The 18,506-nt window shown below is 45.0% G+C and overlaps 1 protein-coding gene across 1 annotated transcript in view; it reads left to right on the top strand.

Annotated features, from left to right (window-relative positions):
- LOC122556252 (mitochondrial adenyl nucleotide antiporter SLC25A24-like) overlaps positions 1-4,477 on the top strand; it is a 92,332-nt gene extending 87,855 nt beyond the window's left edge. The window contains exon 10 of the mRNA XM_043702883.2: positions 2,981-4,477. Coding sequence (XP_043558818.1) covers positions 2,981-3,165 — 185 coding nt within the window. The 3' untranslated portion in view covers positions 3,166-4,477. The remainder of the gene's footprint in view (positions 1-2,980) is intronic.
- Positions 4,478-18,506: the final 14,029 nt, after the last annotated feature.

An 18,506-nucleotide genomic window follows, 5' to 3' on the forward strand; every position in this document is an offset into this window, starting at 1 on the left:
TTGCTCCCAGGCTGTACTTTTCAACTCCTGTCTGATAGCGTCATAATTTCCCTTGAAAGGGTTCAGAAAAGGATTACAAGGATGTTGCCAGGGTTGGAGGTTTTGAGCTATAGGGAGAGGCTGAACAGGCTGGGGCTGTTTTCCCTGGAGCATCAGAGGCTGAAGGGTGACCTTATAGAGGTTTACAAAATTTATGAGGGGCATGGATAGGATAAATAGACAAAGTCTTTTCCCTGGGGTCGGGGAGTCCAGAACTAGAGGGCATGGGTATAGAGTGAGAGGGGAAAGATATAAAAGAGACCTAAGGGGCAACTGTTTCACACAGAGGGTGATACGTGTATGGAATGAGCTGCCAGAGGAAGTGGTGGAGGCTGGTACAATTACAACATTTAAGAGACATTTGGATGGGTATATGAATAGAAAGGGTTTGGAGGGATATGGGCCAGGTGCTGGCAGGTGGGACTAGATTGGGTTGGGATATCTGGTCGGCGTGGACAGGTTGGACCGAAGGGTCTGTTTCCATGCTGTACATCTCTATGACTCTAAATATCTTCCTTCAGTAACTGCTCATTTCACTCTCCAAGGCTAAGTAAAATGTGAGGCAATTGTGATCACTTTCACCAAAGTGCTCTCCCGCCATGATATCTGACACCTGTCCTGGCTGGTTGCTGAGCACCAAATCCAAAATGGCCTCTCCTCGTCAGTCCATCTGATCCATCTCACCAAGTTTCCCTCAATTCCATGTGCTTTAACCTTCTCAATCAGTCTATGTAGAAGCTTGTCAAAAGCTTTGTTAAAGTCCATATAAACTACATCAACTGAATTTCACTCATCCACACACTGGATCACATTTTCAAAAATGTCTAACAAATTTGTTAGGCATGACCTCCATCTGACAAAACCATGCTGACTATCCCTAATTAACCAATGCCTTTCCAAGTGGGTATTACTTTGCTCCTTCAGACTTTTCTCCAATAGTTTCCCTACCACTGACGTTAAACTCACCAGTCTGTAATTTCCTGGTCCATCTCTACTACCTCTCTTAAAACGTAGAACTACATTAATCATCCTCCTGTCCTCTGGCATTTCCCAATGGCCAGAAAGGAATTAAAAATTTGTGTCATCTCCCAAAACATCCTGGGATGCAATTCATCTGGATCAGGGAATTTGTCTGTTTTTAAGCCTGACAGACTCTCCAAATCCCATTTCATATTTCCAACTATGCACGTTTTTTCATCACAGACCCTTGTCCTGAATTCCACACTTACCTTCTCATTTTCCAGAGTGAAGACTAAAGAGAAGTATTCATTTACCACCCTTCCACTATCCTGCGGCTTCACACGCAGGTTGTCTATCAATTCCTCATGGGCCCTACTCTTTCTCTGGTTAACCACTTCTATTTAATGTATTTATAAAATATCTTGGGATTCTCCCTAATCCTGTTCACAAGTTATTTTTCATGTTCCTTTTTGCCCTTCTAATTACTTTCTAAAGATCCCTCTTGCACTTCTTGTATTCTTCAAGAATTGCTTCCTTCGGAATTGCTGAAAGCCCTATTCTTCTTCTTTATGCAATCCTGAATTGTCCTGGACATTCAGGGTCTGTGAACATATTGTTCCTACGTTTCCCTCTAAAGGGTATATGTTGGGGCTGTACTCCCCCCAGTTCCTTTTGAATGCCCCCCCCCCCGCCTCATTTGCTCTGCTGTAGACTCACCCACATGAAGCTGTTCCAATTCTACTGAGGCCAGATTCTGCTTTATTTTATTAAAATCTGCCTTTAAACTTTTCCCAAAAGCACTAGCACTTAGTGCTAATCATTATGTCCCATCCTTAATGAGACAGGGGGACTAGACTGATCCTGAGTTAACTTTGGCTTTATCTGGCCCAGGTTCCTGAGGACTGTTGTTTTGTGCTTGTTCCTCCTCCAGTCTGAATATTGCTTTCAGCACAATATTCCCACATGTGGTGTGAAATTTGTTGGGGTATGGCTTCCATTAATGGACTAATATTCTAGAGACCATAGCTTTTACTCATTATAGACTATTTGCTTTCAGTTAAAAATTATCTGAAAGTAATAATCCCGCATCAGTAAAAAGGATCATGAAACTGTCAGATTGTTGCAAACACTGACCTATTTTTAAGGGAGGAAGATTGTCATCTTTACCTTGTCTGGGCAACTTGTGACTCCAATTCCAGTTAAGGTGGCCCTGGCTCACCAACACCTTCTAAGAACAAGGGCAGTTATATAAAAAAAAGGGGGGAGAGATTAACTGAAGTTGGGGGTGTTTTTGTACTTACAGAGGGTGGTTTGTGAAAATTGTGGAACTCTGAGGGGAGTGTCAAACTCCGATCTCTCAACCTTCATTGATTTTCGGAGTTGTTTTAAAAAAAAATTCTGATCTCTGAACCCTCATTGATTTTCGGAAGCTGTTGAGCTCCGACATTTTTATACTGACAATGGGCGATTTTTAAAATGTAGTGATTAAGGCTGATCTACTTAAAATAGGTAGAAAGGAAGTGTGGAACCTTCTCAGAATTAAGAAAATTTGATTTGCCTAGATTGGTGTTAACTTAAATCAATACTTAAGTTACTTGATAAAAGAAAATATTGCAATATTTTAGAATAAAAGTTTTGATATTTTAAAACTAAAGTTTTGATAATCTGTAAAATGAATTAGGGTCTGTGGAAGTTTGATTGGGGAATAAAAAAATACTTTGAATAGTTACTACAAAACAGAAGTAGTTTTAAAACTGGCAATTATATTGATAAAACAGATGATTCATCCTCAATGTTAGTGAAATTATGTGAAAGATTTCCTGAAAAATCTAAAACCATTTTGTTATGTTATTTTAAATTGAAAAGCCATTTTGAGGTTAATAAAAATCTACATCCTAAGTGTAGCGTAGGATATCAGAAACTGAGGTTCACATTTTGCTGAATTTGAATGCAGTTAACAGAGAATCTGGTATCTTTGCAGCTTCACTGGAGGGATCACAACAGCTCAATATGATGAGTCTATTTCGAAAGATTGTGGCGAAAGAGGGACCCTTGGGCCTCTACAGGGGTCTGGCCCCAAACTTCATGAAGGTGATCCCTGCTGTAAGCATCAGCTATGTTGTGTATGAACGCATGAAGACTGCTCTGGGGATCCAGTCCAGCTAATAGTGGTCACATCTACTCAAGGAACCAAATTTCACTCCACAACAAATCCCATTCGTAGCTTCAGATACAGACTGGCAAAATACAGTTGCCAGATGCCATTCTCCTCATTCAGGAGAGAAACTAGAAAACATTTCTCCACACAAAGGATGCCAGAAGTGTGGAACTCTCCCACAAAGAAGTAACAGATGATGGGCTGAATTCATAATTTTAAATAGGAAATCACTTTTTTTTTGTTAAACAAGCCAAGGGCATCAAGGAATATGTAGCTAAAATAGGAAAATGCAGTTAGAATACAGATCAGCAATGATTCCATTCAATGATAGAGAGGTTTGAGGGGCAGAATGGTCTCTTGTTTCAGTGTTCTTGATTGCAAGGCTCAGTGAAACGTGGGGATTGCAGAACATAATTCTTGAAACATCATACAAAAATCCCTAAATGTCTAACATTAGAGCAGAACTTCCAAAGAACAAAGAAAATTTACAGCCCAGGAACAGGCCCTTCGGCCCTCCAAGCCTGAGCCGATCCAAATGTACTGCTTAAACCTGTCGGTCAATTCCTAAGCATCTGAATCCCTCTGCTCCCTACCTACTCATGCATTTGTCCAGACGCATCCAGTCCAGTCTCGTGACCCTGGACTCTAATGAATGACCTCTCGATGAGCCTCACCATGGGCCTTGACCTCAGTGCTACTGAAATATACATTCTGTGATACAATATCATTTTGCTCACAAGTCCACAGTTGATTTGGCTGTGCTTTCAGATCTGAGCAGAAGCACCTTCATCTGGTGTTAGTCAAAGAATTGACATTTCAAGATGACATGCATTTCTTTAAAAACTTTCCATCCACAGTCTGGTGGAATGTTTACCAAATCATTCAATCTCTGGTAATAAAATTATTCACATTTGTTTAGCTTTGCTTTCATTGTGCAAGTTATAATCAGCTTTTGCTTCTGGAAAACAAGCTCCATATCCAAATTATTTGTAATGACTGTATTTTCTCTTCTACTTGAATCTTGTGCTTCTCTAGTGGGTCAAGTTACCTAAAGCGATTTAAACCAGTGACAATGAAGACAGAAACTTGATTTTATTTTCCAAACCAGGTTGTGCTTTGACTGTGACTTATGCCATACTGAGTCTTAAACATATATCCCTGTATTGCTTCTATTTTGAGGAAAATAGAAGCTTTGAGTCAAAAAGGTTTGGCATATTGAGCAACTTTGGAAAATTGGTTTCAGCACCTGTGCTTTTATACTTTATTATACACATATTGCATGGATTTTTTAAGTCAATAAATCCCCTGATTAATTTGTAACAGTTTGTGGTAATATCTTAATATGTTGGCCTGCTTTTTCACTCATGCCATCTGATGGAAGGAGGGAGCCCAACCTCCAATCATGCACCAGCTAATTAACAGCTTTAAGATATAATCCATCAGCCCAATTTCTATGGCTCTTGTGGCATAGTGATAATATCCCTACCTTAGAGGCAGGAGGCCTGGGTTCAAGTCCCACATTTCTGAACAAGTTGACTATGTCTTTCTCAAATTTCTCAATCTAAATCCTTCATAAGGTCACAGACAAGCCACTCACCCACATTGAAACACTCTCACATAGATACACAACTTTAAAGTGATACAGTATCCATACTCACTATGAAAGGCAAACACAAGAATGGTTCCAGGAAGGAGGAACTTGAATTGGGGATAGATTGAAGAATTTGAGATAGTTCTCCTTCAGAGTGGCACAGTGGCTTGGTGGTTAGCACTGCTGCCCCCACAGCGCCAGGGACCCGGGTTCAATCCCTGCCTCGGGTAACTGTCTGTGTGGAGTTTGCACATTCTCCCCGTGTTTGCGTGGGTTTCCTCCAGGTACTCCAGTTTCTTCCCAAAGATGCCCCTGTCAGGCAGGGAGGACGTGATAAGGTAAGGGAACCATGGTTTACAACAGAAATTGCATCTCTTGTTACGAAGAAGAAGGAGCTTATGTGTTGATGAGGCAAGATGGTTCAGATGAGGCGATGGAGAGTTACAGATCAGCTAGGAAGGATTTAAAGAGAGAGTTAAGAAGAGTAAAGAGAGGACACGAGCAGTCTTTAGCAAATAGAATAAAGGAGAACCCTAAAGCTTTCTATAGGTATGTGAGGAATAAAAGGATGATTAGGGAAGGAATAGGGCCAATCAAAGACAGAAATGGGAAGTTGAGTTTGGATCCTGTGAAGATCGGAGAGGTGCTAAACGAACATTTCTCATCGGTTTTCACTCAGGAAAAGGAGGTATGAGATATTAGACTAGAAAGGATTGAGGTGAGTTACAAACAGGTGTTAGCAATTCTAGAAGGAGTGAAAGTAGATAAGACCCCTGAGCCAGATGGGATTTATCTGAGGATTCTCTGGGAAGCTATGAACATAGAACAGTACAGCACAGAACAGGCCCTTCAGTCCACGATGTTCTGCCGACCACTGATCCTCATGTATGCACCCTCAAATTTCTGTGACCATATGCATGTCCAGGAGTCTCTTAAATGTCCCCAATGACCTTGCTTCCACAACTGCTGCTGGCAACACATTCCATGCTCTCACAACTCTCGATGTAAAGAACCCGCCTCTGACATCCCCTCTATACTTTCCTCCAACCAGCTTAAAACTATGACTCCTCGTGTTAGTCATTTCTGCCCAGGGAAATAGTCTCTGGCTATCGACTCTATCTATGCCTCTCATTATCTTGTATACCTCAATTAGGTCTCCTTTCCTCCTCCTTTTCTCCAATGAAAAAAGTCCGAGCTATGGAGGAGATAGCAGAGTCTTTGGCTTTGATATTTGAGTCGTCATTGTCTACAGGTTTGGTTCCAGAGGACTGGAGGGTTGCAAATGTGCCCTTGTATAAGAAGGGCAGTAGAGATGACCTAGGTAATTATAGACCAGTGAGCTTTACTTCTGTTGTAAGAAAGGTTTTGGAAACCTAGCAAACAACAATTTGATTTCAAATAGTCAACATGGTTTCGTCAAGGGCATGTCGTGTCTCACAAACCTCATTGACTTTTTTGAGAAGGTGACCAAGCATGTAGATGATGGTAGGGCAGTTGACGTGGTAAAGTTGGACTTCAGTAAAGCCACATGGTAGGCTATTGGAGAAAATGCAGAGGCATGGAATTGAGGGTGATTTAGCAGTTTGGATTAGAAACTGGCTTTCTGAAAGAAGGCAGCGAGTGGTGGTTGATGGAAAATATTCAGCCCGGAGTCCAGTTACTAGTGGTGTGCCATAAGGATCTGTTTTGGGACCACTGCCATTTGTCATTTTTATAAATGACTTAGTCGCAGGCATAGGTGGATGGATTAGTAAATTTGTAGATGACACTAAAGTCGGTGGGGTTGTGGACAGTGTGGAAAAATGTTACAGGTTGCAGGAGGACTTGGATAAACTGCAGAATTGGGCTGAGAGGTGGCAAATGGAGTTCAATTCAGCTAAATGTGAGGTGATTCACTTTGGGAAGAATAACAGGAAGGCAGAATATTGGGTTGATGGAAAGATTCGTGGTAGTGTGGATGTGTAGAGGGATCTTGGAATACATAGATCCCTGAAAGATGCCACCCAGGTGGATAATGCTGTTAAGAAGGCATACGGTGTGTTAGGTTTCATTCGTAGAGGGATTGAGTTCCAGAACCGCAATATCTTGCTGCATGTATACAAAACGCTGGTGCAGCCACACTTGGAATATTGTGTACAGTTCTGGTCTCTATATTTCGAGAAGGATGTGGAAGCATTGGAAAAGGTGCAGAGGAGATTTATCAGGATGTTGCCAGTTCTGGAGGAAAGGTCTTATGAAGAAAGGCTGAGGGACTTGGGTCTGTTCTCATTGGAGAGAAGAAGGCTCAGAGGGGATTTGATAGAGACATACAAGCTGATCAGAGGATTAGGTAGGGTAGACAGTGAAAGTCTTTTTCCTAGGATGATGACGTCAGCGTGTTCGAAGGGGCATAACTATAAATTGAGGGGTGATAGATTTAAGACAGATGTCAGAGGCAGGTTCTTTACTCAGAGTGGTAAGGGCGTGAAATGCCCTACATGCTAATGTAGTCAACTCAGCCACATTAAGGAGATTTAAACAATCCTTCAATAAATATATAGATAATTTTGGGATAGTGTAGGGGGACAAGCTGAAAATAGTTCACAGGTCGGTGCAACATCAAGGGCCGAAGGGCCTGTTCTGCGCCGTATTGTTCTATGTTCTATATGCAGGTCAGGTGAATTGGCCATTCTAAATTGCCCATAGTGTTAGGAGCATTAGTTAGGAGTTAATACAGGGTGGGGGGGATGGGTGTGGGTGGGTTGCTCTTCGGAGGGTCGGTGTGGACTTGTTGGGCCAAATGGCCTGTTTCCATATTGTAGGGAATCTAATCTAAAAAATCTAAAAGCCTAAGAGGCTATCAGATAGAGGTTTTAGAATCAGAAAATAGGAGTAGGCTAATCAGTCCTTTGAGCCTGCTGTGCCATTTAGTGTGATAATAACTGATCATCCAGCTCCATATCCTTAGTACTTTCTCCCCATACCCTTTGATCCCTTTAGTCCTAAGAACTATGCATAAATCTTTCTTGAAAATGTTCAATGCTTTGGCCTGAACTGCTTTCTGTGGCAGAGAATTCCACAGACTCACCACTCTCAGGAAGAAACGTTTCCTCATCTCAGTTCTAAATGGCCTGCCCTGTATTCTTAGACTTTGACCCGTGGATATCAGTCATGTTATCAGAGGAATTAATCTGCTAAACCTTTGTTGCACTCCCTGCACAGCTAGAAAATCCTTCCCTAAGTAAGACCAGAAGAATAGGAGAACACCATTTGGTGCCTTGAGCCTGCTCTGCCATTCAAGAGGATTATGAATGATCCAACATTCACCACATCCATATTCCTGCCCATTCTCTGTAACCTTTGATTCTCTGACTGATCTAGAATCCATCTAAGCTTTAAATTTACACAAGGACTCTGTCCCTACAGCTGTCTGTGGCAAGGAGTTCCAAAGGTACTCAACTCCAGGAAAAAAAAATTCCTCCTCATCTTAAAATGATGCCCCTTTATCCTGAGACTATATCCTCTGGTGCTGGATTCATATACAGAATTCTCATACATTAGAGTTGATCCTTCTCTGTAGCTGTGACACTATATGCTGCATTCTGTTCAATTACCTTGATATGTAACGTATGATTTGTCTGGTGAGCATGCAAAACAATACTTTTCAGTGTATCTTGGTACATGTGACAAAAATAAACCCAATCAAATCAAAACTATTCACAGCACTCCAGATGTGGTCTAACCAGCACCTTGTATCATTGCAGCAACATTTACTGACTCTTATAGTGCAACCCCCTGGAAATAAATGCCAACATTCCATCAGCCTTCCCAATTACCTGCTGCCCCATGTGCTAGTTTCCTATGTTTAGTGCACAAATACCTCCAAGTCCCTTACTGTTCTGGCTTTCTACAATTTTTCTTCTTTTAAATGCTGTCCCTTCCAAAATGAACTTTGTATTTTCCCAAATTGTACTCCATTTTTCCCAACATTTTGCGCACTTAACATATCAATATCTCTTTGCAAACTGCTTGTATCCCTCTCGCAACCTGCCTTTCCACCTATTTTTATTTGAGTAAATCCATATGTGGCATATGGTAATCTTTTAAAGGCCAGTTGATTAGAATTCAGGACCAGCATGTTCCTGTCAAAGTGAAAGATAAGGATGGCAAGATTTGGAAACAGTTGATGACGAGAAATTGTGAACTTCGTCAAAAAAAAGGAGGCATACATAAGGTTTAGGAAACTGAAGAGATACAGAGCCCTTAAAGAATACAAATATAGCAGGAAAGAACACAAAGTATTGTGAAGGCTAAAAGGGACCATGAAAAGTCTGTGGCAAATAGAATTGAGAAAAGTCCCAAGTGTTGTAGACATATATAAGGAGCAAGAGGGTAGCTAGGGAAAGGGTGCGTCACAAAGGAGGTAATTTGTCCATGGAGCTTGATGAAGGAGATGAGGACCTTAAAAAATATTTTACTAATTATCGAGAATTGATTGCAAAGTTGCTTGGTGTCATCAACAGTATTATTAAGCTGCACCTAATCAGCAATAACGCAATGATGGCCAATTTGGGATCTGCCAGAGCAATTCAGCTCCTGACCTCATTACAGCATTTTTTTCAAACATGATGGTTCAGTAGTTAGCACTGTTGCCTCACAGCACCAGGAACCCAGGTTTGATTTCAATCTCAGGTGACTGAATGCGTGGAGTTTGCATGTTTTCCCAGTGTCTGCGGAATGTCTCTGCAGTTTCCCCTGGGTGCTCCTGTTTCCTCACACAGTCCAAATATATGTTGGTGAGGTGGATTGACCATGGTGAATTGCCTGTAGTGTCTAGGGATGTGCAGGCTGGATGGATTACCGTGGAAAATGCAGAGTTAGGGGATAGGTCGGGGATGGGCCTGGATGGAATGCTCTTCGAAAGGTCAGTGTGGACTCGACAGGCCAAATGGCCTTCTTCCACACTGCAGGTATACTATGAATTCTGTTCTATGGACAAAAGAGCTGAATTCCAGACATGAGGTAAGAGCCCTTGATATTAAGGTTGCATTTGATTAAGTGTAGCATCAGGAGCCCTAACAAAACTGGAATCAATGGAATCAGGCGGCAAACTCTCCACGCGTTGGAATCATACCTGTCACGTAAGAAGATGGTTGTAGTTATTGGCAGTCTGTTATGTCACACCAGGGCAACTCTGTAGGAGTTCCTCCATTCGCCGAGAGGTGCGAGGGAGGAGCAAAGGACTTCTGGGAAGGTGAGTCTAACAATTTAAAAACCTTAGTTCAGGATTGGGCCTCCATGTGCCGAGAGGTGCGAGGGAGGCGCGATGGACTTCTGGGGAATTTTTAAGTGGGTGAGATCTAGGACAGGTGTCAGATCTCGTGGTGGGAGAGCACTTTGGTGAAAGTGATCACAACTGCCTCACATTTAGCATAGCCTTGGAGAGGGAAAGGAGCAGTTACCGAGGGAAAATAATTGGGGAAAAGGAAATTATGACTCTATCAGACAGGAGTTGGGAAGTACAGACTGGGAACAATTGTTCCACAGAAAGGGCACAGCAGACATGTGGAGACTATTTAAGGAGCAGTTGTTGCGAGTGACGCACAAATTTGTTCCTCTGAAACAGGCAAGAAAAGGTCTCGTTAAAAGGAAGAAGACAGCTTACGTAAGGTGGAGGAAGCAAGGATCTAGCACAGCTTTAGAGGACAACAGGGAGGAGAAAGTGAGGACTGCAGATGCTGGAGACCAGAATTGAGAAGAGTGGTGCTGGAAAAACACAGCAGGCCAGGCAGCATTCGAGGAGCAGGAGAATCGACATTTCAGGCATAAGCCCTTCTTCAGGAATTTTCTTCCTGAAGAAGGGCTTATGCCCGAAACGTCGATTCTCCTGCTCCTCGGATGCTGCCTGGCCTGCTGTGTTTTTCCAGCACCACACTTCTCAACTTTAGAGGATTACAGGCTTGCCAGAAAGCAGCTCAGAAATGGACTGAGGAGAGCCAGGAGGGGGCATGAAAAAGGCTTAGCAAGAAGGATTAGGGAGAACCCAAAGGTGTTTTACTCATATGTGAGGAATAAGAGAATAATCAGGGAGAAGGTAGGGCCGATCAGGGATAGCGGAGGGAACTTGTGCGTGGAGATTGAGCAGATAGGGGAAGCCCTAAATGAGTTTTTTGCTTCGGTTTTCACCAAGGAAAGGGAACTTGTAAATGAAAATTTAGAGGAGCTGAGATACAGTCTTCACCATAAAGATTGATGAAGATGATGTGCTAGAAATGTTGGAAAACATTAAGATTGATAAGTCCCCAGGGCCAGACCAGATAAATCAGAGGCTGCTCCGGGAAACGAGAAAGGAGGTTGCTAAGCTGCTGCCGAGGATATTTGCCTCCTCACTCTCCACGGGAATCGTACCGGAGGATTGGAAGGAGGCGAATGTTGTTCCTCTTTTCAAGGGTAATAGGGAAATCCCTGGCAATTACAGACCAGTCAGTCTCACGTCTGTGGTCAGCAAAGTTGTGGAAAACATTTTGAGGGATAGGATTTATGACTATTTGGCAAAGCATAGCGTGATTAAAGGCAGTCACAGCATGGCTTTGAGAGGGCCAGGTCATGCCTCACAAATCTTACTGAGTTCTTTGAGGAGGTGTCAAGGCAGGTCGACGATGGTTGAGCAGTGGATGTGGTGTATATTGACTTCAGCAAGGCATTTGATAAGGGTCCCCATGATAGTCTCTTTCATAAAGTCAGGCATTATGGGATACAGGGAGATTTGGCTGTCTGGATTCAGAATTGGTTGGCTGACAGAAGGCAGAGAGTGGTTGTAGATGGAAAGTATTCTGCCTGAAGGTCAGTGTTGAATGGGGTTCTGCAGGGCTCTGTTCTTGGGTCTCTACTCTGTAGTTTTTATAAATGATTTGGATGAGGAGGTTGATGGTGGGTTAGTAAATTTGCAGATGACACAAAGGTTGGAGGTGTCGTCGATAGTATAGAGGGCTACTGCAGGCTGCAGCGCGACATAGTCAGGATGCAGAGCTGGGCTGAGAAATGGCAGATGGAGTTCAAACTGGATAAATGTGAAGTGATGCATTTTGGAAGATCGAACTCAAATGCTAAATATAGGATTAAAGACAGGATTCTTGGCAGAGTGAAGGAACAGAGGGATCTGGGTGTGCAAGTACAAAGATCCCTCAAAGTTACCACCCAAGTGGATAGGGTTGTTAAGAAAGCATATGGTGTTTGGCTTTCATTAACAGGGTGACCGAGTTTAAGAGCCGTGAGGTTTTGCTGCAGCTCTACAAGTCCCTGGTGAGACCACACTTGGAATATTGTGTGCAGTTCTGGTCGCACTACTATAGGAAAGATACAGAGGCTTTGGAGAGGTTGCAAAGAAGGTTTACCAGGATGCTGCCTGAACTGGAGGGTTTACCTTATGAAGAAAGGTTGAATAAGCTCAGACTTTTATCTCTGGAGAGAAGGAGGAAAAGAGGAGACCAAAATAATGAGAGGAATAGAGTCAATAGCCAGAGACCTTTCCCCAGGGCAGGATTGACTGGTACGAGAAGTCATAGTTTGAAGATATTAGGAGAAAGGTATAAAGGAGACATCAGAGGTAGGTTTTTTACACAGAGAGTTGTGAATGCATGGAATGTGTTGCCAGTTGTGGTGGTGGAAGCAATGTCGTTGGGGACATTTAAGCGACTGCTGGACATGTACATGGATAGCAGTGAGTTGAGGGGCGTATAGGTTAAGTTACTGTATTTTATATTAGGATTAAGTCTCGGCACAACATCGTGTGCCTGAGGGCCTGTTCTGTGCAGTATGTTTCTATGTTCTATGATGTCACAGGCCCAATCATCTTCAGCTGTTTCATCAATGACATTCCCTCCATCACGAGGTCAGAAGTGAGAATGTTCACAATGTTCAGCAATGTTCATAACACCTCAGACGCTGAAGCAATGTTCTAATGGAACAAGATCTCAACCATGTCCAGCTTGGGCTGACCAGTCGGAGAAAGTGAACACTGCAAATACTGGAGAGTTAGAGTCAAAAAGCATGGTGCTAGAAAAAACACAGGTCAGGCAGCATCCAAGGAACAGGAGAGTCGCGTTTCAGGCATAAGCTCTTTATCAAGAATGTGAAGGTGGAAGGGGGCTGAGAGATAAATGGCGGGGGGGGGGGGGGGGGGGGAGCGGGGGTAGCTGGGAAGGCGAAAGGTGGATGCAGGTGGGGTGTAATACTGATAGGTCAGTGGGGAGGGTGGGGTGGATAGGTGGGAAGGAAGATGGACAGGTAGGACAGTAAAGAGGGCAGTGCCAAGTTACAGGGTTGGATCTAGGATGAGGTGGGGGAGGGGAGATTTGGAAACCGGTAAAGTCATTGTTGATACCATCTGGCTAAAAGGTCTCAAAGTGAAAGATGAGGCGTTCTTCCTACAGTTGTCAGGTGACTTAGATTTGGCAGTGGAGGTGGCCCAGGACTTTCATGTCCTTGGGGAAGTGGGAGGAGAAGTTGAAGTAGTCGGCCACAGGGTGATGGGGTTGTTTGGTGTGCACGTCCCAGAGTTGTTCCCTGAAGTGTTCCGCGAGTTGGCATCCTGTCTCCCCAATCTAGACGATACCGCATCGAGAGCAACAGACACAGTAGATGAGCAGAAAATTCTCTGCCAGATGTGAAAAGATATTTTGGGGCCTTGGATGAGGTAATTAGATTTAGACTACATTACCGTGTGGAAACAAGCCCTTCGGCCCAACAAGTCCACACCGACCCGCCAAAGCGAAACCCACCCATACCCCTACATTTACCCCTTACCTAACACTACGGACAATTTAGTTTGGCCAATTCACCTGACCTTGCACATCTTTGGACTGTGGGAGGAAACCGGAGCACCCGGAGGAAACCCACGCAGACACGGGGAGAACGTGCAAACTCCACACAGTCAGTCGCCTGAGGCGGGAATTGAACCCGGGTCTCTGGCGCTGTGAGGCAACTGTGCCACCATGCCTCCCACGGTAATGAGGTAGGTGTGGGCATAGCTTTCACACTTCCTGTGATGCTAAGGGAAGGTTGAGAGTGGGTTGGTGTGGAGGCATGGACCTAATGAGGGAGTCAGGGAGGGAATGGTCTCTGCAAAACACACATAGGGGTGGGGAGGGAAATACATTTTTGGTGGTGGGAATGGCAGAGGATAATGCACTGTATCTAGTGGGCTAGGTGAGGACCCGGGGAAGGAGGGTCTATCCTTGTTGCGGTTGGAGGGGTGAGTATCAAGGGCAGAGGTGCGGGAACTAGAGGACATGTGCTGGAGAGTGTGGTTGATCATGTGGGAGGGGAAATTGTGATCCTTGAAATAGGAGGCCATCAGAGATATTCAGGAGTGTAATTGGTCCTCCTAGGAGCAGATACATTGGCGGCAGAAAAATTGGGAGGAAGGGATTTCATTTTTATAATGGGGGGGTGGGGGAAGAGATTGAAGAGGTAGTCCACGTAGCTGTGGGAGTTGGTGGGTTTGAAATAGATGTCCGTGTTGAGTTGGTTGCCAGAGATAGAGATTGAGAGGTCCAGGAAGGGGAGGGAGGTGTCAGAGATGGTCCATGTGAACTTAAGGTCAGGATGGAAAGTGTATGTGAAGTTGATGAACCGTTCAACGTCCTTGTGGAAGTACAAGGTGGCGCCAGTACAGTCATCAATGTAGCAGAGGAAAAGGTGGGGGATGGTGTTGGTGTGACTATGGAAGGTGGACTGTTCCACAAATCCTACGAAGAGGTAGGTAAAGCTGGAGCCCATGCGAGTACCCATGGCCATCCCTTTGATCTGAAGGAAGTGGAAGGATTCAAAGAAGAAGTTGTTGAGGGTGAGGACCAGTTCCACCAAACACATGAGTGTGTCAGTAGAGGGGTACTGGTTGGGTCAGCAGGACAGGAGAAAACAGGGCTTGGAGGCTTTCGCCATGGTGGATGGATGTATATAAGGACTTGATGTCCATGGTGAAGATGAGGCATTGGGGGCTGGGGAAATGAAAGTCATGGAGGAGGTGGAGGGAGTGGGTGGTGCCCGAATGTATGTGGGGAATTCCTCGACCAAGGGGGAACAGGGCAGTGTCGAAATATGAAGGGATCTGTTCACTGGGACAGGAGCAGGCAGAAACAATAGGTCGACTGGGACAGTCAGGTTTGTGGATTTTAGATCAGAAGTAGAACTGGTCAGTGGGGGTTCCAGGGCTATGAGGGTGGAAGCTGTAGATGGGAAATCGCCTGAGGTGATCAAGTTATGGATAGTCTGGGAAATGATCGTATGAGGAAAGATTGAGACACGTGGGACTGTTTTCATTAGAGAAAAGAAGGTTTAGGGGTGACTTGATTGAGGTGTACAAGATGATTAGGGGGTTAGATAGGGTTGACAGTGTGAACCTTTTCCCGCGTATGGAGTCGGGTATTACAAGGGGGCATAGCTTTAAATTAAGGGGGGGTAGATATAGGACTGAAGTTAGGGGTAGGTTCTTCACTCAGCGAGTCGTAAGTTCATGGAATGCCCTGCCAGTAGCAGTGGTGGACTCTCCCTCTTTATGGGCATTTAAGCGGGCATTGGATAGGTATATGGAGGATAGTGGGTTAGTATAGGTTAGGTGGGCTTGGATCGGCGCAACATCGAGGGCCAAAGGGCCTGTACTGCGCTGTATTCTTCTATGTTCTATGTTCTATGATGGTTTGGTGATGGGAGGTGAGGTTGTGGTCAAGGGGGCAGTAGGAGGTGTTACCTGTGAGTTGGTGCCTGGCTTCGGCGATGTAGAAGTCAGTGCACCAAACTACCACTATGCCGGTAGGTTTAGGCAGTCAATGCCATGGCGAAGGTTGGAGATAAAGAGGTCAAAGGCAGGTAACAGACCAGTACAGGATATCCAAGTGGATGAAATATGTTGGAGGTGAGAGAAGGGGTCCTCAGAAGGTGGATGGGAAGTCGTGTTTGAAAATGTAAGCTCGGAGGTGGGGGCAACAGAGAAAAGTTTGATGTCGCAACATGTATGGAATTCGTTGACCTGGGAGCGTAGTGGGATGAAGGTGAGACTTTTACTGAGGACCGATTGTTCATCCTCAGTGAGGGGGTGTGGTAAAAACACGGCAGGGGTGGGGCCTGGTGTAGAGCTGGAGTTGGGAGTTGGAGCATTCATGTGATCATTGGTGACATTATTGGAGGAAGTGACAGAGTCACAGAGATGTACAGCATGGAAACAGACCCTTCGGTCCAACTCGTCCATGCCGACCAGATATCCCAACCCAATCTAGTCCCACCTGACAGCACCCAGCCCATATCCCTCCAAATCCTTCCTGTTCATATGCCCAACCAAATGACTCTTAAATGTTGCAATTGTACCAGCCTCCACCACTTCCTCTGGCAGCTCATTCCACACACGTACCACACTCTGTGTGAAAAGGTTGCCCCTTAGATCTCTCTTATATCTTTCCCCTCTCACCCTAAACCTATGCCCTCTAGTTCTGGACTCCCCAATCCCAGGGAAAAGACTTTGCCTATTTATTCTATCCATGCCCCTCATAATTTTGTAAACCTCCCCTTCCTAGAACTTTCCATTTCTATCTCGGGCGACCGAATCAACACGGACATTTACTATAAACCGACTGACTCCCACAGCTACCTAGACTGCACCTCCTCCCACCCTGCCCCCTGTAAAAATGCCATCCCATATTCCCAATTCCTTCGTCTCCGCCACATCTGCTCCCAGGAGGACTAGTTCCAATACCGTACAACCCAGATGGCCTCCTTCTTCAAGGACCGCAATTTCCCCCCAGACGTGGTCGACGATGCCCTTCACCACATCTCCTGCACTTCCCGCTTCTCCGCCCTTGAGCCCCGCCCCTCCAACCGCCACCAGGACAGAACCCCACTGGTCCTCACCTACCACCCCACCAACCTCCATATACAGCGTATCATCAGCCGTCATTTCCGCCACCAGGGATATATTTCCCTCCCCTCCCCATCAGCATTCCGAAAAGACCACTCTCTCCGTGACTCCCTTGTCAGGTCCACACCCCCCACCAACCCAACCTCCACTCCCGGCACCTTCCCCTGCAACCGCAAGAAATGCAAAACTTGCGCCCACACCTCCCCTCTTACTTCCCTCCAAGGCCCCAAGGGATACTTCCATATCTGCCACAAATTCACCTGCACCTCCACACACATCATTTATTGCATCCGACACACCCGATGTGGCCTCCTCTATATTGGGGAGACAGGCCGCCTACTTGTGGAACGTTTCAGAGAATACCTCTAGGACACCCGGACCAACCAACCCAACCACCCCGTGGCTCAACACTTCAACTCCCCCTCCCACTCCACCAAGGACATGCAGGTCCTTCGACTCCTCCATCGCCAGACCATAGCAACATGACGGTTGGAGGAAGAACGCCTCATTTTCCGCCTAGGAACCCTCCAACCACATGGGATGAACTCAGATTTCTCCAGTTTCCTCATTTCCCCTCCCCCACCTTGTCTCAATCAAATCCCTCAAACTCAGCACCGCCTTCCTAACCTGCAATCTTCTTCCTGACCTCTCCGCCCCCATCCCCACTCTGGCCTATCACCCTCACCTGGACCTCCTTCCATCTATCGCATTTCCAACGCCCCTCCCCCAAGTCCCTCCTCCCTACCTTTTATTTTAGCCTGCTGGACACATTTTCCTCATTCCTGAAGAAGGGCTCATGCCCGAAACGTCGATTCTCCTGCTCCTTGGATGCTGCCTGACCTGCTGCGCTTTTCCAGCAACACATTTTCAGCTCCATATAGATCACATCTACTGCTCTGCCCTCATCAATCCTCTTTGTTACTTCTTCAAAAAACTCAATCAAGTTAGTGAGACATGATTTCCCACGCACAAAGCCATGTTAACTATCCCTAATCAATCCTTGCCTTTCCAAATACATGTACATCCTGTCCCTCAGGATTCTCTCCAACAACTTGCCCACCACCGAGGTCAGGCTCACCGGTCTATAGTTCCCTGGTTTGTCTTTACCGCTCTTCTTAAACAGTGGCACGTTTGCCAACTTCCAGTCTTCCGGCACCTCACCTGTGACTATCGATGATAGAAATATCTCAGCAAGAGACCCAGCAATCACTTCTCTGGCTTCCCACAGAGCTCTCGGGTGCACCTGATCAGGTCCTGGGGATTTATCCACCTTTACCCGTGTCAAGATATCCAGCACTTCTTCCTCTGTAATCTGGACATTTTGCAAGATGTCACCATCTATTACCCTCAGTCTATATCTTCCATATCCTTTTCCACAGTAAATACTGATGCAAAATATTCATTTCGTATCTCCCCCATTTTCTGGCTCCACACAAAGGCTGCCTTGCTGATCTTTGAGGGGCCCTATTCTCTCCATAGTTACCCTTTTGTCCTTAATATATTTGTAAAAATCCTTTGGATTCTCCTTAATTCTATTTGCCAAAGCTATCTCATGTCCCCTTTTTGCCCTCCTGATTTCCCTCTTAAGTATACTCCTACTTCCTTTATACTCTTCTAAGGATTCACTCGATCTATCCTGTCTATACCTGACAAATGCTTCCTTCTTTTTCTTAACCAAACCCTCAATTTCTTTAGTCATCTAGCATTCCCTATACCTACCAGCCTTTCCTTTCACCCTGACAAGAATATACTTTTTCTGGATTCTTGTTATCTCATTTAGAACATAGAACATAGAAGAATACAGCGCAGTACAGGTCCTTTGGCCCTCGATGTTGCGCCGATCCAAGCCCACCTAACCTACACTAACC

This window comes from Chiloscyllium plagiosum, unplaced genomic scaffold, assembly GCF_037043375.1.
Source record: "Chiloscyllium plagiosum isolate Xiang-an unplaced genomic scaffold, Cpla_swu_hap1 HiC_scaffold_9, whole genome shotgun sequence".
NCBI classification, from domain to species: Eukaryota; Metazoa; Chordata; class Chondrichthyes; order Orectolobiformes; family Hemiscylliidae; genus Chiloscyllium; species Chiloscyllium plagiosum.